The sequence below is a fragment of the Candoia aspera genome, chromosome 8 (genome assembly GCF_035149785.1).
Source record: "Candoia aspera isolate rCanAsp1 chromosome 8, rCanAsp1.hap2, whole genome shotgun sequence".
Lineage (NCBI taxonomy): Eukaryota > Metazoa > Chordata > Lepidosauria > Squamata > Boidae > Candoia > Candoia aspera.
In genome coordinates this window covers 65,241,693-65,267,739 of record NC_086160.1, presented here as the reverse complement: position 1 = coordinate 65,267,739, position 26,047 = coordinate 65,241,693, and the positions used below count along the sequence as shown (strand labels likewise).

The window sequence follows — 26,047 nt, the reverse complement described above, 5'->3', positions numbered from 1 at the left end:
TCTATGACAAAAACAACATATGAATAGCATCCAATTAAAGTTGCATGAATACTTTGCTAAGATCAGATTTGTAGCATGGAGTCATTTTAAATTTAGATACATAACCAAAGATGTCCACAGAATCTGATGTTTTCTATCATTTGCTCCCTCCTTGCCTCCCATTCTGCAGATGTCCATGTACCTGACCAACTCTAAAATGGTTTTAAAAACAAAGGAGGCAGAGGAGGAGGAGAAGGAAGAACAATTTTACTGAAGAAATTTCTAGGAGCACTGGTAATAGTAGATATTAGAGAAAAAAGATTAAGGAATAAAATGCAGATGCATGCAAGAAGGAATCTGTAATTTTACAGATCAAGACAAATAACATACTTTTCTGGCCCATAAAATACATACGTGGGATAGAATGGCGTTGTCTATATTCAGTCATTTTTGTTGGGAAAACCAGCTAGCCCAGTTCTCCACTGTCCTGGCCTCTCTCAAATACCAAAATGCCTCAGCCCAATCACCAGTCAAAGCAAACTGTAACATCCTCACAACTGTGCTTTGAAAGTAAGAATTTGGCTTGTACTGACTTTTAAAAAGAAAAAGAAAAAAAAAGAAAATTTGAAAATTTGAAAAATGTCCTAGAGCAATCACCGTGGAACAAGAATTATTTGAAGAGACAATGGCTGGCCTAAAGCCACCCAGTGCATTTCATGGCTGAACAAGCAGTTAAAATAACAATCCCCGAATCATATCCATGCACAGACATACAGCTCCTATCTTCTTCATTCCTTCTCAAAGAACATTTTTGTCAGAAAACAGACTGAAATGAAAATAACCAGTCCATTTTTAAACAGCTGCTACTGAAATTTGATATGACCGATGGTAAGAACATAAGCTGTACTTTCCATTTCACAACCAAGGGCAGACATTCTAATACGCTAACCCAGCAAGGTATTCACCATTATTTAGCTGGGTTGCTTGGACGCATTTATCATGCATACAGTTTAATTTAATTTAATGTGCATCCCACTGGGTGCTGCCACATAAGTTAAGCAAATTAGGGAATAAGGAGAGGGCAAGTTTCAATGCTTCACTTACTCCACATTTGGCCAGATACATATAGTGTATGGTTTGGAAAATGTAACAGAACTTCATACCACATACTAAGAAGAGCCCCACCAGTTTGGGTCTATTCCAGCATCTTTTAAAAATCACATTGGCACCTAAATGCCACCTAAAATCTTCTTGCACTGAAGGCAACTCATTTTTGCCTTTGTAAAAGGGAGTCAGAACAAATCTGAGCAGTTAAGAAGCCAGGTTGGCATTTGTTCATATTAATACAAATGTTGATATATATCATTATTTTCCAAAAGTACAACTTATATTTCATTAATATGCAAATACATAGATAAATAAATAAGTTGCTATTCATTTGAATATTATAAAAACATAAGACCAAGTATAGAAAAACTTCACCTTGTCCGGATCTCATAAGTTTAATAGTTATTTTATAAGATGGCCAAGGATTTCTAGTGTGTTTGAGTGGACACACACAGATCATTGGTAAGTCAAAAGCCAATCTATTCTTAAAGAGCCAGACACAAAGGCAGGTTAGAGTTGACTTGTATTTCCTTACAAATCACTCTCTAAAGGCAAAACCCAGACTCCAACCTACTTTTCAGTCATTGTGAGTAATAACATATATTTCCCATAGTCAGCAATAGGTTATCACCTGGCATTTAAAGAAAACTCATCAAAGCCTACACCTTTTAAACCTGTCAAAAAGAGAAGGCTTTGGTCACTTCTATTTCCCAACCTTGATACTGTCCCTGCCATTTGAGTGAGGCATCTTAATTTGAATGCTCTTCTACAGGCTGTGAAAAGATCATAAAATTTTAATAGACTTATAACAAGAGATTTTAGCTGGCTAAGGGTTCTGCTTCTTAAATGGGATGCCAAGTAGCCTACCACCTCTTCACTTACACGGCTGGTACTATAAATCCCAGGAAGCCATGCAGGGTCATTGCCTCTAGGTTTAAGCTCTTGATACAAAACCATAGGCATTTTCCTCTAACACTGATTTATATTTTTAATGCTCCTGGTCCCCCTCTCCAATACTTATGGGGCTTATTCTGATGTTTTTGTGCCCAAAACAGATATTTGGACACAAAATATCTGCAACCAAATCTTTCTCTGTCTGTTTAATTCACTGCTCCCTTAATGTATTTCAATTACTACTGCATTTCTGTGAAATAAGGTCTGTTCTGTATATTTCCAACCTGTTCTGAAAGCTCAGAAGAAAGCTGATAAGTGTATTGAAAACTGGGAAATGAATAAAAAGGAAAAGTGTGCTTTGATACATTTCTGTTTAAGAGTACAACAGACTTAAGTTGACACCGTGATATGAATAAAAAGCCAAAAAGCATGTCTTACGAATCTTTTGTGATAATCCCTAGACTATAAATATCTTATACCCAGGAAAGAGCTTTATTTTTACTGTTGGTAAATAAAAAATAATATTTTAAGACCAGACTTCTTTTTAAATAGACTACTTGGCTGGGCTCAAATACCACTGTATTATAAAATCTTGCAGCCTATCGAAACAGCAAGTCTTGGCCAATTAATTTGTTAATGATTTGCCTATGGACACTGGAATATTTATCCAGAAAAGTGATGCCATGTGACCTAAGTTTTACCTCCTAAAATGATTAATCCAGCTAATAGGAAGAAAGGTGGAATAAGGGAATAATGTGGGATGGATGGCCCTTCTATCAGATTCACAGTTGGCTAAAGAACCACAGCCAATGCATGGTCCTTAATGGGTCTATGTCCGTGTGGTAAGCAGGGAGGGGGTGTACCTCAAGGTTCTGTCCTGGGTGCAATATCTTCTTAAATGAGTTAGATTGGGGAACAGAAAGGGATATTCATAGAATTTGTGAATGACACAAAGCGGGGATGGGGGGAAGGGGGATTACTAGCACCCCAGAGGACAGGCTCAAAATTCTAAAGCATCTTGATAGACCTGAACATTAGACCCCATCCAAGAAAATGTTCAATGGTGAAAAGTGTAAGGTTCTGTACTTAGGTAGGACAAACCAGATGCACAGGCACAAGATGGGAGGTACCCGACTTAGCAGTAGTACTTGCAAGAGGGATCTGGATGTCTTGGTAGATCATGAATTAAGCTTGAGCCAGCAATGTGCCGCAGCTGCCGAAAGAGTCAATGCAGTTTGAGGCTGCATCAACAGAGGTATAGTGCCAAATTCACATGAAGTGATAGTACCATTCTATGCTGCTCTGGTTACACCATACCTGGAATATTACCTAGTTCTGGTCTCCACAATATAAAAAGGATGTTTTAGTATTGCAAAATTTGGTTTGCAAAGTTACGTATTTCTCACCATTCAGTTCTGTCTTATGTGAAAAGAGTTTGGTATGTTGCTTTCAACTTACTGTATTTGTATTGCTATACACCATCTGTAACTCTTATAATAAAACAAAAATAGGCACCATTCCCCTTACTACTACACAGAAGAGATTTAAAAGAAGATGGATTCAGACTGGGGAGTTCAAAGAATAGGAAAAGCTGGGAAGCAGGCAAGTAATTAAATGTCAACTCTCTTGTGACTCCCCCCCAAAAAGGATTAAACTTCAGATATCGGTAAATAAAAGGTTAAGGAGCAAATCCAATCTCTTAGCAATTCTAATGGAGAGAACCTTAAGGATTCACTCATGGCAAATAATCTGCTGGAACAAAAAGAAAAATTCCCTAAAATTTCCACTTATTTTTTCAAATATTTTCAGAGAGGGTCTTGTGTTTACCACCTCAGAACTGCAGGAAACTGTTGTTCTATTCATTTTTTGATATTAGGCTTCCAAAAGTTGTGGAACAGTTAGAAAGGCCTTTAGAAACTATAAAAAAGTGGGACCAAGACAATGTTATAAGCCCTAAAATATAGGAAATAGAATTACACTGTTACTATATGCTATGGGCTTATTGAGAGCCAGTTTGGTGTAGTGGTTAAGGCATCAGGCTAGAAACTGGGAGACCATGAATTCTAGTCCCACCTTGGGCACAAAGCCAGCCTTTCTCAGCCCTAGGAAGCAGACAATGGCAATCACTTCTGAAAAACCTTGCCAAGGAAACTGCAGGGACTTGTCCAGGCAGTTGCTGAAAATTGGATATGACTGAACAGATTTTTAAAAATGGGCATATTACAATATGCTAAAATAAATTATTGGAGGCACATGATAATTATTTATTAGCTGTATGTACTGTATGTGCATGTGCACACATGCACACAAGGCTGAACTGTGGTCAGCTGCTCCATAGTGCCTGGGTCTCATTGTCAAAACACATTTGCAGGCTATACCCATCTTTCCATACAGCCCCTCATCACCAATGGCAATTAAGCATCTCATAAACACTAACACTGATAAACAGTAATGAATTTGCTTCCAGTGACACTGGGAAGGATGAAATTCTCTGCAGGGGATCTCATGAGGCTTGCTGTGATTCATTGCATCTCCTGTAACTGTGTACTAACACCTGCCCTTTTCCCCCAGAGGGCAAAAATAGGGTTAATGATGCTTAGATGGTATTTAGAACAGAAGAATGACTGTGCTTGATTCCCATTCTAGTAGATAGCTTATGGATGAAGGATCTTCTACCACCTTGGTGTAGGAACCAAGCTACAGAGACACCCAGTTAACCTTCCCTTGCAATGTTGTAACATTTTGATATCCTTACAATAATTTAGGCAAATAATCTGACACCCAATTCCTCTGGACAGCAATGAGGGACAAGGGAATCACCAGTGCTACTGAGAAACTGCCTCCCTGAGGCACCTCCAACCATCAGCTGTCACCCTGTCCATTAGGCATGTCTTTCCATCAGCTCAACTCAGACTGTAGTAACTTTGGGCTCCTGAACCATTTTTAGGCCCATTGGCCAGTGTACACACTTTGTAAATAGGTTTGTTTTTTTTTGAGATCATTCATATCTTTCTGTTTCTCAACCACCTTTTCCTTTTGTATTTTGCCTTGTAGATTGTAAGCCCACAGGGGTTGTCTTCATTTTTTAAAGCCACTCTAAGGAGTCTTTTATGAGAAGTGGAAGAAGGAAAAAAAAGTGGGGGGAGAAGAAAAAAGGCTTGAAGGCACTTCTTCTCTCCCAAGGTTCGCATTTCCTCAGCAAATCGGGGGCATCTGTTTGGGTCTACTCATAGCATTATATCCCACCTTCTACCAGCCCCTTGATCCCTTTCTTGCCACTCATTTACTGGGATTGTTTCATCCCAGTAAGTGGGAACAACCTGAAGCTATCTGGGGGTGAAGGCTGACTCATGGGCAGCAGTAAGCTGAAGGGAGTGGACACTACAAAAAAGGCAACAGATAATTATTTCCTCCCACTTGGGTACTTAGAAACTTCTACATAATATGCTAGGTTGCAAGCAGTTCCTGGGAAATGTGGTTTTCCCTAGGGCTACTGATACTTCTCAGGGGCTACCTGAAACCTGGCAAACTTCCTAGCTGCATGCCACATGTTGACAAGAAGAGGAGTCTTGCTTTTGTTTGTTCCCCATGAAACACATTCCCTTATGCCAGGGAAGAGGGTTTGGGAACATTAGCTAAGTACGACCATGACTGCCTTGCTTTAATATGTGAGTTGTGTAAGAATTTGGAACTTGTGATTGTATCATAATTCAAGCCATGAATTATGAAAGTCTTGATGGACTCATCCAGGTGCACAGAAATGAAGAGGCAGATGCAAGAGCTGCCTGATTAGTTTATGTAGAGTCAGGCCAATTGGCCAGGACAGGCAACATTTTCAGCAGCCAAATCCAAGCTTTTATTCTTATTCTGACAGCCAAGGACCCGGTGAGAGGATAATGGTGCTTTTATTATTATGCTTATCGTTATAGATTGCCACACTCCAGCAAGATTTCCAGCAGTTTACAGTGCATCCATCAAGAACAATATAACCAATACATAAAGTACATTGAAACCACCTGCTGCTCCACCAGCATCTAGCATTAGCTGGTCTCTGAGTTAAAACTCTACAAGCCAGTTCAGTCTTCATCACTTTCCTGACAGTATGAATTTCTGGGGTAAGGAACTCCAGAGGGATGAAACTATTATTGGCAAACTTGTTTCCTGCCCTCCAAACCTCACCTGGGGGAAACTCAACATATCAAGTCAGGATGTGCAGACTGGACAGGCTGGTTCTACGTGAAGGAGATGGTCCTTAATGTGCCTAGGTGCTAGGTCATTGAAAGGAGGCAAGTTTTAGTAATTTTCACATACTGGTAGGAAAAGTTCCCCAGCTCTACATTTTTTTAAATGCTAAGTCTATTTGAGTCTTATGAAGCTTCTTAGTTTCTCATCAGAAAAGTGGCATAAAGTAATGCCACCATTCATTGGCAACTATGCAATGATGCAGTCCTGGGGTGAACTCTAAGGGCTACAAAAAAAAAATGTGGTTCAGAGTCTAGAATTCAGGTTGCCCACTTTTGCCATAGAGGATCTTACTGCTTGACATGCCAGCTGTTGCACAAATTCTAGACCTATTGCAGGTACTAAGGTCTGATGAAAGTAGCAATTTAGAAAAGGAAGAGTGCACTGTAAGCCACTTTAAGACTTTTTTAAAAATAATGGGAAGAAGTACACCAATGTTTTAATTTTTTTTAAAAAAATGTGGCACTGATTAACAATTGGCTTAGGAAACAGAAAAGAGCGGCTGTTGCTAAGTGCTGCAGTGATAAAAAGAAAACAAATAAAAACAGTTCAAGGAATATTAGTACTAAAACATTTAAAGTGTCAATTTCAAGGTCAGAGCTCTACTTACCGCCTCCACCTCTGCTGGGTCATACCAGACATTGATGTACGGATGCTGTAAAGCTTCATCCACTGATATCCGTTTGGCTGGATCAATCACTAGCATCTTTGATAAAAGGTCCCTAGCTTGGCTAGCTGGAGCAACGAAAACAGAAAATGCAACAGTGCAGGAAAGGATGGATGGAGATATGATTCAGAACAAGAAAGTTGATTGATGGTTCTGTTAGATCTTGTGGAAGCTAGAACTAGCAATTTTAAGTTGAAGCTGTTTATAAAATTAACATTTTAGAATATCTCCCCTAGGAACAAAGGTCAGGGGTTTTTTTTTTCCATTTTCCATTTTGTTCAGTTCATTTCCTTTTTCTACATCAGTTTGGATTTTTTTTTCAACAGTTGCATGAAATTTCTTCTAAAATATGCATTTGTATGCAGTGTTGTCTAATATACACATTTTTAAATGCAGTTTTCCTTAATGTGCTTTGCATACTGTTTTCACTACAATATACAGATTTGTGTGTGTGTGTGTGTGTGTGTGTATCATTCATTTCTACTGAAGAACTATTTGCAATATTGGGACAAATGCAAATTTTGCAAGAAGTCTGAATTTCAGTTCACATACTGATTATGGGTGAATTTTTGTTGACAGTAAGCTAAACAAATTTTTCCTTATACTGTAGAATTATACCTTTGTGTATTGTTACTGCATCATGCCATTAGCAGAGATGGGGCAGTTTTTGAAATTAGATTAGGAATTCATGCATGTAAAAATGTATTTACAACCTTAATTCAGGAAGGCAACAAAGGAAAACACACCTTCTCTCTGCATCTGCTTTAAATCCCCTGTTAAATCCATTTTTTTGTTTCACCACTGGGGTGGGGTTGGATGAGGAAGGGAGCAGGGGGGAAGTAAATATATGTATAAATAAATGACATGCAAATTGCAACAGATTAACAAACATTGTGCATTGCCACTGCAAGCAGCCTTGGGAATCTATGTGTCCAAAATTGATACACGTTTGATGTTGTTAGATTCCAGAGCTGTAAATGAAATTTTTTCTCTATTAAATATACATCAATCCATGTTTTCTTAGGAAGCTTATTTTCCTGTTGAAGCCAATCACAGTTTTCATTTATATTTAAAATAATCTCAATTCATATCCCTGCAGATAATGGCTACATCTCATCCTGCACCATTGTAATCAAGAGTATCAGATCTGCCAAGCATGAAGGTTGCACACCTTCTACTATCAAAGGTTGAATTCAAGCCAATTTGGCTAGTGGCCTTCACAATTTCTACCAAAGTTTCATGTGCATTTATTCACATCAGAGCTGGATTTAAGCATAAGCTAAGCACGTTACAGCTTAGAACCTCACAGTCTGAAGGGGCCTCTCAACATTTCAGGTGTTTTTTTTCTTTTATTACAGATTTATTATAATTTCATATATGAAAGTCTCCTTAAATTAAGCCCTCCTGAATGGCTCATATGACCTTCATTCATTGAGCATTATGTTTTGTTTCTGCATTCATTCATACCTTTTGTTCAAAGGGGGTGGAGACGAGAAAAAAAAATCTTTCACAACCGTTGGCTGATGACATCATAGTGTCCATGGGGTATCAAAACATCAAGATGGCAGCCACAATTGCACAAAGACCTTCCCTTTTAACAGGTGCTGCGTGCAAGGCATGTAAAAAAGGGGCAGGCTTTGATTGCACAGTTGTGGCTATCACCTTGACTTTTTTGTTTCTACCTGGCTCATGGCTGCCATGCAACAAGCATCACTGCTGAGTATGTAAGCACCAATTGGGCCATTTGGGGCAAACCTGAGTAAATATTTTTAACACTGGAAAGAAAGAGAATGAGAGGTTTGCAGTAATCCTCTCCCTACATTGCAATCAGCAGAACCTCAAGATCCATTTAGCAAAGCTCCTCTGACATGAGGCAGAGCACTTACTAAAGCTTAATAGGTCCAGGTCCGGTCAGGGCCTAGATGAGAGACTGGCTGATCCCATATATGTTGTCTTGGGTTCCATCATGGCAGAAGGCTTGAATATAAATATAGTAAATACATTTCTAATGCAAGGGAAGTTTGGACTCATTGCCCTAGTTCATGCATGTTCCACACACCACTGTTGTCTTACCTTTGAGTTTGTTGTGTTCTGAATCAGCTGGAAAAAGAGAGTCTGGGAAAAGTTTAGGGAAAGTCAGGCCAGCATATTTAGGTCGGTTTTCCACATAGTTCCGCACTGTGGGCTGGAGTTTCTTCATGAATTCTGGGCAAGGGGTTCCCAGCTGTTCAATTACCTTATTCCACTGGTCAATATCTGAGCAGAGATAGTTAAGGAAAGAATTGCTGCAGATCCCAACCCCCCCTCCCTTTCTCAACCACTCCAAGCTGCTTTGCAATTTTGGTATCTTTGGCATTTAAAGATAACAATCTGGATTCAGTTTATGAAAACTCTATAGTCCCTGCTTCCTTTCCAGAGCAATATAATATTAGAGCAATATTATCCATACCAAAATAAGATCAGTGACTTGGAAATGAAGCTTAGGTTACTCCCACTGATTTGGATACAGGTAGTCCTCACTCACCAACTGCCTCATTTAATGACCACTCAAAGTTACAACTGTAAAAAAAAACAGCTTTGCAACCAATCTGCGCATTTACAACCACTGCAGCATCCTGCGGTCACGTGATTGCCATTTGTGTGCTTTGCAACCAGCTTCTGACAAATTAATGGAGAACTCGGAAGTAAAATCACAAGTCATGGTCACGTGATGTCTCACTGAATGACCGCAGTGATTTGCTTATTACCAAATGCGAAGTGATGTTATAGGTCCCTCGTAGTCATGTGATTTTCCACTTAGTGACCACACCGCCTAGCGACCGAGATGCCAGTCCCAATTGTGATCGCTAAGTGAGGACTACCTGTATAGGAATGCAATCTGATTCATACATTACCTTTGTGGTTTAAGTGGTGACTGGACCATCAACACCAATCAGTTTCTCATGGCACAGATAGCTGAAGCATCTGAAGTATTTTTATATCAGTGTCTGCAGCCTGATGGAGGGTGAGCATGATTAAAATATCTGCATTTTACCAAGACGGATGAAAAACAATGGGGTATAACTCTATTCAGACTACCTTTCTGCAGCAGTATCCCAAATGTGTGTGTGTGTTAATTGTTATCAGTAGTTGGAGGTGTAGTTATCCTGTTATCCAAGCAAGATACTTCTGTTTCATGGTAACAAAGGAAACCCATCAAAGACAATGAGTCTGCATTATTTCAGTAGGTTAGGGAAAAAAATTCACGTAGAGTTTGTCGTATTCATTAGCACTGTTTTTTTTTTTGTACTAAACAAAATCCAAAGGAGTAAAAATATTATCACCTCTTTTTGCAAGACCTTGATGCAGAAATAACTTTAACCATACTTCAAAAGATACCTTATATTATGTAACATTGTGTGTTCTTTTAGGAAATTGATGCTGAATAATGGAAGAGAAGCTTCTACAAAATCAGTCTCAGTGGATACAAACATAAGTTGTTCAAATACATGCATGCATATACATTCCATTCATTATATGCCACAACCATCATATAGGAGCTGAGTGCATTCTAAATTCAGCTGTGCTCTACCCCTGCCCTCCAAAACACCTTATTATCCCTTGCTGATCGCTTTGCCCAGAATTGCCTCCTGTTAGAACACTTCCTTATGGCCGTATCTCTCATTTCCATAAATTCATCATCAGAATTAATTTTTCCAAAGAAGCCTTTGGCTCATCCTCACAGTGCATATACATTGTTTAAATGTTTAATTACACATTCTTTCTGTGCTTATTCATGCCCTTTTTGTCTACATTTCAGAGATCTTTCCCTACCTATTCCTTGCAAAGCTCTACAGTATATGCAGAAATAGTGCAAACAAATGAATAGTAAATTATGAAATGGGGACACCAGCTTTGACAGCCATAAAAGGTGATTAAAATAAGGTTATCAGTGACTGAGAGTCATGAAGGCTATATGCTACTCAGAGGATCAGGGAATGCTTCTAGATGCCAGTCATTAGGGAACCATTGGAAAGATCAGTCGTCTCATGTCCTGCTTATGGACTTCCCAAATGATTGGCTACTGTGGGATAGATAGATGGCAGTAGCTTAGTCTAGTCTGCCATAATCTGTCCTATTCTGATTTAAAACTTTAATAATTTAAAACTTCTAATAATTTTCATTATTAGAAAAATAATGAAATAGGGAAAGCATGAAGATCATGGCTTCTGGATCCCTTTCTGGATCCCTTAATAATAGCTCTGCTCTTGGGCATATGACTGGGGTGGGGGGGGGGGGCTTAGAATGGAGCAATTGCCAACATTCTGAGCCCATTTTCCAACTTTATTGGAATGGAAGGCTGAATACCCCGTGACACATCAGTGTTCATGATTGCACAACTGCTCACAAGTTCTAGTGTGAGGCTCATTGCCCCTCCACTTAATGATTTATGTCAGTGGGTGGGTGGATGGTGGGAGTTTTTTGGGTGGGGCAGAAAGTTGAAAACCCGAAGGATGACACTTCTTACAACTGTCCCTAACATTATACCACAAAGGCAAACATGATTTATTTGTGAGAGACAGCAGAAAAACTCCAGAGTATATGAGATAAGAACAGAGGGGGGAAAGAAAAAGCACAAGAAATGTTATATGTGAGTGGAATGTACAGCTCACAAACCATTAGTCATGTTTTGGTTTGAACAGTGAAAATTGGGTATTAATGATGGTCTACAAACCAGACTGGGAGCATTCAGATGAATCCTTGTTACAAGCGTAGATGAACTAGAAGACAAGATGAATTTGAGAGCAGGGGCAGTGATTGATAGATAATCTATCAAGGCACATAGCCCAGCAGAAGATCCACAGTTCACATCACATTGTCCTCTTCCTCCGCTCTTCTCCTTTTGCTGCCTAAACTTATGCTCTTTTCAAGAGCAGTTTTCCCATAATATTAGGTGAAAATATATTGTTCTATTGCACTTGGCTTACCTATTTCAATTTCTAATTCAAAATCCTCTTCCAAAATGCGATTTCTTTCTAATGTAAATACCATTCATTTCAGATTCAGAAAAATCCCAGTAATTATCACAGACTACTTCAAGGTCGTAATAATGGTTCGATGACTGATCTCACAGGTACAAAGTATGTAAACTTTCAACAAACAGCTCTTTCAGTTTAACTGACACAACACTAACTGTATCTGTGCCAGGAAAAATGAACTAGCTTTTTTTTTAACAATCTTCTTCAAGGATATGCAAATATATTGCTATATTTGTCTAGGCCAGCTTGTGTCAATGGAGCAGTGTTCATGGATTGAAAGCGCAACAGGCAGAAATGAAAGTATGGCAACTTCTTAGGTTAATAAAGAACGATCCTCAATTTTTATCACTATATGAACTGCAATAATGAGATTTGCTAAGATTAAGCAAAGGGATGGATTATTTTAATAAAAGAATGGGTACAAGGGATTTGTTTGTAAAGCCAGTTCAGATTTTGGATATACAACAGTACCTATTCTAATCAGTTTCTCTCTTTGAGAAATTCACTGTTTTACTATCATAGATATCTATGAGGTGTATCACACAGGAGAATCACTGTGCTTTATAAACGTCCATTGTGGTCTGTGGTCAGTAACAGCCTGCATAGTTAGAGAGAAAAGCACAGAAATTTAGGATAATTCCAGCTGGAACTGCAAGTATTTCCAAGTTATAGAGGAAAGGTAGAGGGGACATTCACTGTAATTCACAATCCCCATACAAATGCCTTCCAAGTTTAGTCAAATCTTGTTCTTCCTTTAGCTTTCTATTGGAAATAGAACATTAGTAATCTAATGTTCTCTCCTCTAATTTCTCTTCAAAGAAATTCAAAAGTTGGTGGCAATACAACCCAGATTATTGCATCAACTCATTTTCTTATGTCACACGCATACAAAATCTACACCAAATACTCTGGCTGCTTACAATAAGTGGGAAACCTGCCTTAGGCATGACAGCCAGCTGGGTGACCTTGGGCCCGTCTCTCTCTCTCAGCCCAACTCACCTCACAGGGTTGTTGTTGTGGGGAAAAGGAGGAGGAGGAAGGAGTATTTGGTATGTGCGCCGCCGTGAGTTATTTATAAAAATAATAAGGTGGGATAAAAATTAAACAAACAAACAAACAAATAAACATGGCTCTGTCTTAAGACTTTTGCATCATAGGTAGAAAAGGGCTGTTTCGGTATCATCTTCAAAAGTTTTTGATCTTAATAGGGTCAACCATGCACAATATATTTCAAGAAACAGATTAAAAGAAATCACAAAGAATGTGACAGTATCTAGTTTTTTCTATGGGTTTTTCTCAATATCTGAGAAACAGGGCCAGAAATCCATTTTAAACAGCAACAGGGACAAATGGGTGGGTCCACAATTCTGCAACCTGACCTAGTCTCTGCCCCTTCCTTTTCCACTCTATCCTGATAGATGGCTTTCTTCTCCAAATTTATTTATTTATTTATTTTCTATCCTGCCTTTATTATTTTTATAAATAACTCAAGGCAGCAAACATACCAAATACTCTTTCTTCTTCCTATTTTCCCCACAACAACCACCCTGTGAGGTGAATTGGGCTGAGAGAGAGTGACTGGCCCAAGGTCACCCAGCCGGCTTTCACGCCTAAGGCGGAACTATAACTCCCCGTCTCCCGGTTTCTATCCCGTTGCCTTAACCACTAGACAAAACTGGCTCTCTATAATAGACTTCACTGCCAGAAATATAACCCCTGAAAAATGATTTGGGGGAGAGGGAAGCTGGAAGTGGAGAGAAGAAAATAATCCTTTGGGCTGTTTTAAGTGATTAGCAAGATCCGGCATTAAAGGGGGACTGCCTAATTCCAAAAGTTCACATGTCCTTATGAACACAGCTGCAGATCTTAACTGGCTCACCGTCATCACTATTCCTTCTAAAAGCAAACTCAGGTACTTGACGAGTGAAGATTGAGAAACAGGAATAAGGTAGAATTTCTACATATGAAGAGTTCTATCTCATCTACAGGTTTCTAGGCATGACAAAAATGTCAACACAACCTGGAGGCTTCTAGAATGTTAAAAATGTCAGGGGGAAACTGGGAGGTAAGAAATTAAAAGGAAATAACCTAACAGGTTACAGTAAATATCCTCATGGGATGTTATGGATTGTCTATTGGGAAGAAAAAAACCACATGACTTTCCAAGGCACCATTCAGCCATTGCATGGATGGAAAGCCTGCTTTTGCAAAGGATTTATTACCCTTTGTCTCTATGGACCCAGCCACCCTTCTTTTCTGAGGCACCTTGGACTGATATACTAGTGCATTGCTTGTCAATATGCTCCTTCTTACACAAACCCTCAAACCATAGCCCTTCTGGCTTATTATGAAGGGCACTCTGGTTTATTCAATAAATCAAAGCATCTGATTTGGCATTATCTATCAATGTAGCCTAAACAAATCAGAAAGTATGACGGTAAAATCCAGAAGCATAACTAAGGATCTCCAAAAAGACAGAATAATAAACTAATTTTAAAAGAGATTAGTTTGTTGTCTTATGATTTCTGGCTTGTTTGCAGACACTGGGCCATAATCCTGGGTCTGGGGATCAAGTAAATTTCATTTCTATGGCAGTTTGCCATTTATGCAATAGGAAAATCACATCCTGCATATGCTAAATACCTAATATTTATAAATGTAAATATGGTTTATTTACACTGTGGTTTATTAAGTCAGGATACTTGGGTGATCTTTATGTATCAATACAGACAGCTACCCTTCATTGTAGTATGGGTACATACTACAATGGGACATGCTGTTCTGATATGTAGCCTGGATCTGTTTTCTTCTCAAGTGGTCTAGCCTGGTTAATGATGCAGAATAGAGATGAAAAAAGTGCCAGCAAACTATTCTAAGGAACCAAAGATGGAACCTTTACATCTGAAAGGAATAGAAATCATTTCGGCACACAGTACACAAAATTACAGTCAACAGAAGTAGCTTTTGCAAATAAAATAAAATAAAACCTGTTAAAGGAAGTTACAGTGTAAATGAGAACAAAGGAATGAGAGAAAATGTTGCACAGCCTCATAGGAAATGGAGTGAATACTTAATGACACTTCCCCCCACCCTATTTGTTTAAAAATACCAACACAATTAAGAGTGAATTTCAAACAAATCATCAGCTGTTAGTGGCTGTTTCTAGGGAGTTTTTCTATAGCAAGTGCTTTTAATGGTTTAATTATAGAGGCTCTGTGAACAAATTTTAATAAGTATGCAGCTGTTTGAAGGAAACTGGCTTTTAAAATGCATTATCTATAGGACATTTTGGTTAGTTTTATCTTTTCTTTTCTTCTGGTAATTTATTTGAAAGAACGTTTTTTACATTAAAAAGCTATTCTATTTGCTTAACTGCATAGTACGATGACTGAATTCACAGCATATTAAGGAGAAACAGGGTACCTTAAACAAAAGCAGGGAAAAGCCAAATAAAAGGTGAGAAATCCTTGATTCTCCTATGGTTACTTGTCATAAACTCAGTACCAAATGGAACCATGGAAATATTTTCAGCAACAAAGACATCCAAGTTTGCGTGTCTCTGCTGCAACACATCAGTTCTAACAGAAGTATTGTAAGAGCCCACTGGCGCTTTAGATTTTATCCCCTCCCCTTTTTGCAGTCTTTGGTTATGCACAAAAATAAGACAGTTGTCAAACCCTCTTTGGTTAGACCATTAGGATGACCTTGTGAATTGCCAGTAGAACTGAAAGCAACTATTCTGAGCAGGAGTCACTGGACAGACTTGCCATTAAGTGCCCTGGTCCAGAAAAAAGAGACCAGTATGTAGTTGCCAGGGGCTCATCCGTTAACTTATCTATTACTTAAAGGTAAAGGTAAAGGTTTCCCTTGACATTAAGTCCAGTAGTGTCCGACTCTAGGGGGCGGTGCTCATCTCCATTTCAAAGCCGAAGAGCCGGCGTTTGTCCGTAGACACTTCCGTGGTCATGTGGCCAGCATGACTGAACAGAACGCCATTACCTGCCCACCGAAGCGGTACCTATTAATCTACTCATATTTGCATGTTTTCAAACTGCTAGTTGGCAGGAGCTGGGACTAGCAACGGGAGCTCACCCCATCACGGGGATTCGAACCGCCGACCTTCCGATCGGCAAGCTCAGCAGCTCAGCGTTAGTACTTATTTATTTGCTAGATATATATGCTATCTCTCCACTCAATGCATACATTCAAGTTTAATTCTCATGTTTCTGTTCAGCTTTTCATTCACAGTTCCCTGGTCTTTGTGAATACCAGCAGCAGGTGTCTGAAAAGTCAGCATTTTAGACCTTAGTCCAGATCTACTGTATGGCCTATTGGGACAGAGTAAGTATATACATTATAATTAAACTGCAGTGCTACTACTGGTAAACTTGTCAGAGGAAGAAACATCAAATGGAAGGTTCCCTATCTTTATGCACAGAGATTTGAAGATTGGCTACAGTCAACCAACAATCCCATAACTATTTCTTTGATGCTATCATTGTTGCGCAACTAACCTGGCTACAAAAAATTTAACTGAAAGGAATTCAACCTCATAGCAGGCATATTATAGAATGTGAAATGCAGTATGGACAAAAGTAACAATAAACTCAGGGGGAGAAATGTGTAATAAAAATATGATTTGTTCATATTCCTCTGTACATCCTTTGTGTTACAGAGAGAACTTTTCAGGAAGTGATAATTCCTTCTGTTTAAATACGTTAAGATGCACCAGGGATAGCAAAGTTTCCGTTTTGCATATGTTTGCATATATGAATTGAGAGTTGTATAGAATAAAAGCTTCAGTCAGAATAAATTAGAACAGAATTTCACCACCAAAGATTTGAAGGCTGCACGAGCTTCTCAAGACCTTTGAGTGTTAATCCTGGAGGCTAAACTGCACGGGGGATCATACAATACGACTGGGCAGCAGTCGTATTAACCGTATTTAATGTTAAAGAGTCCCCTTTTTGGGGAGATGGCTGGTGATAGAAATTTGAAAAATAAATAAATAAATAAATTTAATGTTTTAAATTTAAACCATTTTTGTCCTGGCCTAATCCACTATTTGGGAGGATAGTACTATCCAGCATACCACTTATGGTCCAAATCCAGCTTCATCCCAGAAACAACTCTGCATCTTGAAACAGAAGAACTCCATTCATCAGCAAATGCAAAAACCAACCAGTTTGCCAACTTTTATTTTTTTACCCAGACTAAAGACCAGGAATAATATTGAACAAGAGTATAAAAAAGTCTTTCTCCTATAAGTAATGTCCTTATGCTGTAAAGAAAGCAGCCCTGTATGGTTTACCATTGGCATTACACAACTGTCACGATTTTATAACTGCATTTAAGACATCTCAGTTTAGTGGGACTTAGGCATTGAAAAGAATGCATCTTTTTAGAATTTAAAAATAGGAGATGGTATTTTGACAACAGCATATTTTAAAATGTTTACCATACTGGGCAAGGTGTCCCCCACTTTGGGCTCCCTACATTGTGCTTTCTGCCTGACCTCAGACTCTGCAGATGCCAGGAACTGGATCAGAAAAACAACACTTTTAAAATGCCCAGGAACAGCATTCTATCAGGGACTCAAGAGCATTTGAAAAGGAAGGTAACTTTCCCAACTAAGCCCTTGTTGCTAGATGATTCTTCTCTAACCCGATGACTGTCTAGAAGCAGAAGAACTTCCCAAATGTCCCAGTCAGCCTGGCCATTGCTGAGAATTCTGAGACTTGAAGTTCACACCTCTGGAGAATGTCTGGTTTGGAAGACGATACTAAAGATTGGCTAAAGAATAGCTGGCAAGATTGCAGGACTGCCAAAATGCTGTGACATTTGCCTGCATCTATAGGCAGCAGCTGGCCAAATATGTCCATTGTTGACATTATATTTATCAGAGTACCAGGATTAGATGTGGAGTCTCAGAAGGTGGGTGCTGTCTATTGTAAAATGACAGCCAATGTGGTATGGTATAGTAGTGAAGATGTTGGACTTGGCTGGGGGGCCTAGGTTCAAATTCTCCCCTCCACTACAGAAGCTCACTGGGTAACTTTTGGTCCTGTCACTAACTTTCAGCCCAATCTACCTAAAAAAGTCGCTGTGGGGAAAAAACTGGAAGATGGGCTACAGTTCAGTATATACTGGCGGAAAGGCACAATATAAAGCAAACACATTATCAAAGAAAAGATAAATACAGTTGAGTTCTAGAACACTTGACTCAGTCAACAGATGTGTAAGAATCATTCCCAGTGGTGATATCCAAAATGAAATTATTGCTAAAGAAATTACGGGTTGCTGCTTCATCAGTCACATTATATACACCTTGATTTGATACACTAAAGCAGCTTGTGTGAAAGAATGAAAAAAAGGAGTGCCTGCTTTAATTAATAGCAGAAAGGGGCTGTGCCTGCACAAGGTCCAGAGCACTTCTGAATCATTTTCCAAGTGTGCATAACTCTAGCAGAAATTGTAATGGATCTCTTTTAAAAACAAAAAACTGACTCACCCTTTTTTGACTCACTCTGCTCAACTGTGACACCCTCAGGCTTATCATTCTGTGTCATTATGTGCCATAATGGAGCTGTGGTGCTTATTTATTCCTTTATCTGCCCAAAAGATCCCATCTGAGCAAGCTAGGATATAAAGGCTAAAACCAACCTCCAACTATGTAGCATCAGATGAAGATACTATAGCTATCTATAACCACCCACAACTGTAAGATTACAGCAGAACCCCATTTGTACAAGCTGCAGTGATCTATATATCAGCAAGGCTTTCTCTCCCCAGTCAGTTAATTCAGTCATCCAGACTGCATGGACACAGATCCATTAAAAATAAAAATAAAATTAATGCTTCTGCAAACCAGACTAAACCTACAAAGTATTGCCATAATCATTATTAAAATATGGACATCCTGCTTGGATAGGAGGAACTATTGTAACACAGAAAGTTAAAGAAGAATGCCTAATAAACAGGAAGCTAGGAATTCAGGAATTCTGAATCTATGGCAGAGGTAGATGCAACTTTTCAAATAAAGATATTGCAGTGATGGAAAGACATCATTATATACAGTGTTTATTGCAGTTCATGAGAGTTAAATTAGAACAACAATGTTATCTAGAGAAGCCCACAGCCTAGGAAGGATACGATCAGTGCCAGGAAACAACACAGCACCTTTAATCATTTCTCCCATGATGCACCCTACTGACCACATGTCAACTGAAAACAAAAAATGAAATGAAGGTAAACAAGAACACAGCAACAGAACAACAAATAAATGAGAAGACTTATCTGGTTGGATCAAAAGAACAGGCACGATTCCTTGCTACTAGGATGTGGGATTCCTGGGAATGTTGGCTGATTTTCGAACCCAAATCAGATATTCTAATTAGAAGTAGAATCAGTTCTCTGTTGCATCCATCTGTTCCTGCTTCTCTTTCCTACAATGTCCTTGTATCATGTTCTTACTGATTAGCAACAGAGGAGGTTGCTAGAGGCAGCAGCCAGACAAAGGTTTAAAAGCAAAACCAAGGGAACTACTCTGGTGAAGGTGTTACTGATCCCTATTTTTGACCCTCTAGATTCAGATTAAAAATTTGTTCTTTTTCCCAGTCCACAATTTATCTTTCACATTTCTATACACAGCACGCCTAGTATTTAGGTCTGCAATCTGCATCATATTGACGAACAAAGAGAGATTCCCCATTAAATGGGTAATTCATCCGGTAAATACAAGACGCTCATTGATTGAATTCTCCCTCCTTTCTTCTCCTACTCCCACCTTAACAACCCCCCCTCCCCGAATTACATTTATAGCTTGAGCTGGAAAAGAAGAATAGCAATATTTCATTCTCCAAATACAATCCTTCTGAGTGTTAAAGTCTTTCTTTTCAGAAACTAGAGAATACTTTTTTGTGTACAAAAGAAAATGTTTGCTTGAGGTATACCACTTGGGTGAAAGGTAAAAGAGAAAAAAAGTTTGTAACTATGGGACAGAACGGATTGTTTTATTGCTGAATATGTCTACATTTGCTTGCGTGCACGTGAGCAACAAGGAAAGAAACAGAAAGGAACCAGATAAAACTTAAAGCTAGTTGGCTGCTCTTCTTAAGGTCATTCAATAGGATAATCAGTGCTGTTGTTGTCCCCTGTCTAGCCTGAATCCTGACTGCAGCACATCTAAAATGTTCCCCTGGGATTATCTGTAGCTAGAGTCCTACCAACTTCTCCAAAACTTGGCCCAATGCCATCACCATCTCTGGGTTTCAGAGATCAGTAAAACGTGGCAGAGGCGTGTGTAAGATTGCTCAGAAATACCCCAGCTTCTGTGGAAACCCTGAGGATCTATTAGGGGGTTAGGGTGGACCTGGGGTGGCCCATCTTAATCCATCTGACATCCCTACAGATGTCAGGCATGCAAGCAATGCAATGTTGGGTAAGAAGCATCCCCATTTTTGTTGGAAACCCTCCGTTTCCAAAATAGATGATTTAGCAAATACAACTTTTCTGTTAATCAATATTTGAAAACAAAGGTGACTAGTATCAAGGTAACCTCCCAGTATACTAGCCAATCCATGCAATACATCAGCAGGAAAAACCCTGCTTATGGTCCTATCAGAGGGTCTGGCTCACAGGGCAGTACTATGGACTAGACCTTTTTTGGGGTCCAATTAGAAATTCACCCAAGGGAAGTATGGTTGTCCTCAAAGGTGTTTTTACTGTTCATTTTTAAAATTTAATTGCTTTTATAGTGTTGTTGTTGTTTTTAGATTGCTCCAGGCTCCTTTGGGAAGAACAGCATTATAAAAATAAAATAAAAGTAAGTCAGTGTCCTGGGATGAAAATATGGTGGGGAATTTTAGACAAAAGACAGAAATTTGAGTATTGTTATCCTTTAAATAACAATGGCAGTATTTGATCTGCATATGCAGGTAGTCCTCAACTTATGACCATTTGTTCAGTGACCATTTGAAGACGGCACTGAAAAAAGTGACTTACAACCAGTCCTCACAATTATGACTGTCGCATAATCAAAATTCATGATGTATTTACAACAGTTGCAGCATCCCAGGGTCACGTGATTGCCATTTATGACCTTCCTAGTTGGCTTCTGACAAGCAAAATCAATGGGGAACCACATGATTCACTTAACAATCGCATGATTCACTTAATGACCACAAAAATGTCGTGAAATCAGGTGCAGTCACATGATACCGCGCTTAATGACTGCACCACTTAATGACGTATTTTCCAGTCCCTATTGTGATCATGAGTTGAGGACTACCCGTAGAGTTAGGTTTTCTATCTTATAAAGCACCTTTCCCAACTCTCATGCCAGAAATGTTATATTTCAGGTCTCATAATTCCTATCGAAGTGGTAGAAAGTGGTAGCCACAAACTTGGCTAGGGTTGTAATTAAAAAAAAAAAAAATACGATCAGCAATTATGAAGAAAAGGCACCCAAAGTCACCGGTACTGATGTGTAGTAATTTCTCCCTGCAGAATATCAAGTTGTGTGTGCGGGGTGGGTATTTTACAAAAAAATAATCTAAGGGGAAAAATGATAGAAGTGTGAAATATCTACAATAATAGGAAGACAGCAGATGGTGGTAACATATTTCTCCTCTGCTACAACTTAGAATCAGTCAGTGAAACTGGCACTCATTGTGGGACAAAGTGCTGCTTTTGTAGCAAATTATCCTCTGAAATTCACTGCTACTAGATTTAGTGACGGCAATTCTGATTAAACAATTTCTGAATTCAGAGGCATTATTCAGAGCAGATCCATAGGGATGCCATTCCCCTTTACATGCAGAATTGAAAATACCCCAACGATTACCTTGCAATTAATTGGTTAGCAAATTTGCAGAGATATCGTCATGATTTCAGAGCATGGACAGAATGAAAGAATGGGAAAGTCTCCCCAACTCATATGGTCTCAAATCATTTGTCACATATATCTATATCTCTGATTGTGGCAGAGGGGAATTTTCAAGAAATTAATCCAATTGCAAGAAGATACCAGAAAGCAGACTTTAAAATAGTCTTCCTTATCCAGGAGTATTGGGACAGGAACTCCCAGAATTCACAGCCTAATTCATCCAGAAAGTACTATGCTGGGAAAGGCTGTCTTAGGCTTCAAAATATTTTGGTTGGCCATGCTTTGGGATATCATCTTTGTGTCTTAGCCATGAAACAGATTTAATGATTTTTTTAAATTAAGAACAATGTTTATCAGTATTTTAAAGGATCAATCAATTGCTGGTCTTATTTGGATTTATTGTAGGAAATCAGCTGTTTTTCAGGGGGTCTATGATTCTATGATGTTCTGATATGCTTTCTGTTTAGAAGTTTGGCCATACTGGTACTCCTCACTTAATGACCATAATTGGGACTCGAAACTCCATCACTAAGTGATGCAGTCATTAAACAAAACATCACGTGACTGTGCCAGACTTATAACATCAGTTCCTCTGCAGTCGTTAAGCTCAACATCACATGACTGTGACTTACTACCGGCTTCTCCATTGACTTGGCTTGTTGGAAGCCAGCTGTGAAGCTTGCAAAGGGCGATCACATAATCTTGGGACACTGCAACCGTCCTAAGTTCAAGGACCAGTTGTAAAGTTACTTTTTCAGTGCCACTGTAAGTTCAAATAGTCACTAAACAGGGCAGTGGTTAACCGAGGATTACCTGTATTCAAATCCAGAAATAAAGCAAGGATGTAAGAAGAAAGGGGGTAAGCCAGTCACCATGTTATTTTGAGTTTATTCAGATTTAAATTTGCCTGCATGTTGAGTTTCATTTATTTTATTCTTAGCAATAGTGTGAAATCACTTTGGCTTGCAAGCATGATTATCTCTGTGAAGTTGAGAGGGAGGAGGTGTTAAGTTCACATGCTGTTCAGGAGCTATGACCATCACTTTACATCTCCATAAGCTCAAATGACATTGCAGTTGTGTCTTTATCTGGAGGAATCCATTCCTGTTTTAAGCAATATTTTGCTTCTACCATAATTTGTGCTGATGAGTAAAGTGAGCAAATTCTTTTTATTTTTAATGGAGACCTATTTAATTTCAATAAATATGTAATTCCATGTACATCCCTTCCTAGTTAAGCTCCTCTTGTTCATAACTGTTGCCAGATGAAGAACTCTGCAGAGCTACTGACTTGTTAAGCTTAGTTCTGGGAGACCTTTCAAACCAGTCCTGCTAAGATGGAATGCAGTGAGACATTTAAGCTGAGATTTTTATTACTTTGGAATAACAGAATAAATCTTTCAGGGGAATGGAAGGATTTTGGATCCAACAGACCTAAAACTGTTCTCAGCCTGCCCTATCCCTGGAAGGAGGACTGCAGGCTTCTCTGGTGCAAATTTATGCCAGAAGGATACACAAATGACAACAGTATCTCTTCGAAATTCAGCTGGACATACTGTCCTGCCAGAACTGGGCTGCCGCTTGGAAAGCATTTTAATCGGGTGGAGCACAATGTTTTGGGGAAATCCAATGGAGCAGCACAAGATCTGAGTCGTGCATTGTGTACTAGAATTTTACTTATCTACAGTAACTGGACCTAAACAGGAACCCTAACAGTTCCCCAATCAGCCTCCATCCTGGTTCTGTTGATAATCTTGATATTAGAGCTGTTTCTAAATATGAAATGACTATCACAGTTACTTGTCCGAAGCTTTGAGATGTGTTGCTAGGAACATCACTGGGAATGATTCGTCACCTTTATGTGCTTTTGCTGAGGATTTTTCAGAAGCATCTAGCTGACCATTATGAGAGAGAGATTCCTGGCTAGATCTTTCATCTAACTGTGTACAGCGCTTCATGTATTGTTTTATAACTTCTTGGTTAAGGTTTGTGAGAGATATAAATGTTCCCACTCCCTTCCTGTTCCACTAATATGTTTGTAATGTGGAAAAGTGTATTCTATAGCACTAAGCTTCACAAGACCTTGTGAAACAATATTTGCAACATTATGGATGTTATGAAGTGACATAGTACCAGGCACATGACTTTGTGAGATATTTAACCCTTTACAAAGTATTTCAATCCTTTAAAAACTATTAAAAAGCATCAAGATTTTGCAGCAATGACCCATCAGTTTGTAAACATTTAAACATTTTCCATTTCATATTACTGGCCCTACCTACAAATCTTCAAAATCTCTGAATACTTTCTCTTCAGTTTATGAGTACATTTCTCTATTCCTATTTTTTAAAGCAAAGACAAAGCCTTGCTCCTTTCCTAACAGAACATGAGAATAAAAATTACAACTGGGTCTTGGGCTTGATAGGGCCGGAGTAAAACCTTTGTCTACTGGTAAAAGGATTTAGTTCCTGTAAGTAGAATCTGACAGTATTTCTTTAACTCACCAGTTGAGGCAAACAGCTTAAAGTACAGGACCACATGGGTAGCAGAAATCTGTACTGCTAAGTGTGTGAACCTACTTTTTGATTATTTGGTAATGCATTCATTTTGCTGCTGAACATGGTTAGCTATTTAACAACAGCAATTGTATTATATGCACGGAAAAGGTCTGGAAGAGATATTTCTTTGCTATTTGAATGTCACTAAAACAGAGTGGGACATATATTTGCAAATAAATGCACTGGAAAAAAATTCTTTAAAATATATGAAAAGCGAATTCCTGTTTATAAATACAATTATGCTTACAAATATATCCAAGGGCATATTTTAATCCAATGCAAGTCAAGCAACACATTACTTTAAAAGATGCACCTAACAACCTTCAGGCTATACTTTCTTTTTATGTAAGAGCAGGGAGTCCAATCTAGATCAAGACTTTAATCTACAAGGAAAGGGAAATTTAACCCTTTGCTCTTTCCTATGTTCTTGATTGAAATCCTACCAAACTGCCATTTGTATTGCCCTTAAGTGATCCACTGCTTGGATGAATAATTTTTTGGGCAATGTAAATCACATCCATGGAAAGCATCATCTAGATCACACTGAATGTTCAAAGTTAAATCACATCCCCCTGCCCCCAAGCTGTAGTGGCAATCCAGAGTGGAGACTCTATATTAGTGTTGAGGAGCAGGGGAAAGATAAAATTAGTATCTTCCTCTTTCATACACAATCTCTGAATATAAGCAATGTTTGGAGCTGTTTGAGGCCAATTGTTTCACATCTTGCAAATGAAAAGATCAAGCAATGATACCAAGGCATTCATGTTTTTGTTTGCTTGTGTGAATGTATAATGCACATCACATGATTTTATGCCTTGGGCGTGATGCTGGATTCATACTTATTGAAAAGTATGAAATGGTAGCCATATTTCCAAAGGCCTATTCAGTGACCCTTGGCAAAAACAGTGACATGACAAAATATCAAGCAAATACTATTTTTGAAACTTAGTGCTAAACAAAAGTTTCACATTTCAGGGCACACCCAAAGCTCCTGAGTAGGCAATCTTTCTCTCCCTTGATTCACACAGGATGAAATTCCCTTGTCACTGAAACAGAAAATCTTGCAGATATGAGAATGTGTGTGGACCCAGGCGGGCTTAAATCACCAGCTGCTGACCAATATTACAGTAGCGATGAGAACTTTTATTTAAGGGTGCTTCTCTTGCATTGCTGATAACACACCAGATGACTTTTCATGCAAATGGAAATCTCTGCAGATGTGTGGTTGTTTGACAATTCATCTATTTAAATCTGATTTTCAGTGCAAGCCGATGTATGTAGATGATACAGTCTTCATATTATTCAATAAGATCCTATTTCCCCTATATCTGAGGACTGGAGAATTTGCCTCAGTGTATTGGACAACTCACCCTATTTTTATCACCAAAAATTACTTAACATTCATGACTATTCATCCATCATACCAGCTGTCAGAAGATTCTAACACCAATTTATTAATGAGATGTTTGTTTCCTTTTAAAGCAAAGAAGGTTAATATAAACATAAGACTTTGTTTCTCTTATTAATATAATTTCTTATTCTCCCCTACAACAGCTAAGATGGAACTTTTCTTTCTTCTTTCTTTCAACTGTTTTTGTTTTCCAATATTACTTTTACCATCTTGAGAGATGGTCAAAAGAATATCACCAAAGCTCATATGGACAAAATAAAGTAGGATGTAGCGCTAACAAGCAAAG

General features: G+C 38.7%; 1 protein-coding gene across 1 annotated transcript in view; it reads right to left on the bottom strand.

Annotated features, from left to right (window-relative positions):
* The window catches only part of MAPK10 (mitogen-activated protein kinase 10), a 70,908-nt gene that overhangs the window by 7,858 nt on the left and 37,003 nt on the right, over nt 1–26,047 (bottom strand). Inside the window, exons 7-8 of the mRNA XM_063310304.1 lie at nt 8,963–9,145; nt 6,833–6,957 (exon numbers count right to left, since the gene is read on the bottom strand). Coding sequence (XP_063166374.1) covers nt 6,833–6,957; nt 8,963–9,145 — 308 coding nt within the window. The remainder of the gene's footprint in view (nt 1–6,832; nt 6,958–8,962; nt 9,146–26,047) is intronic.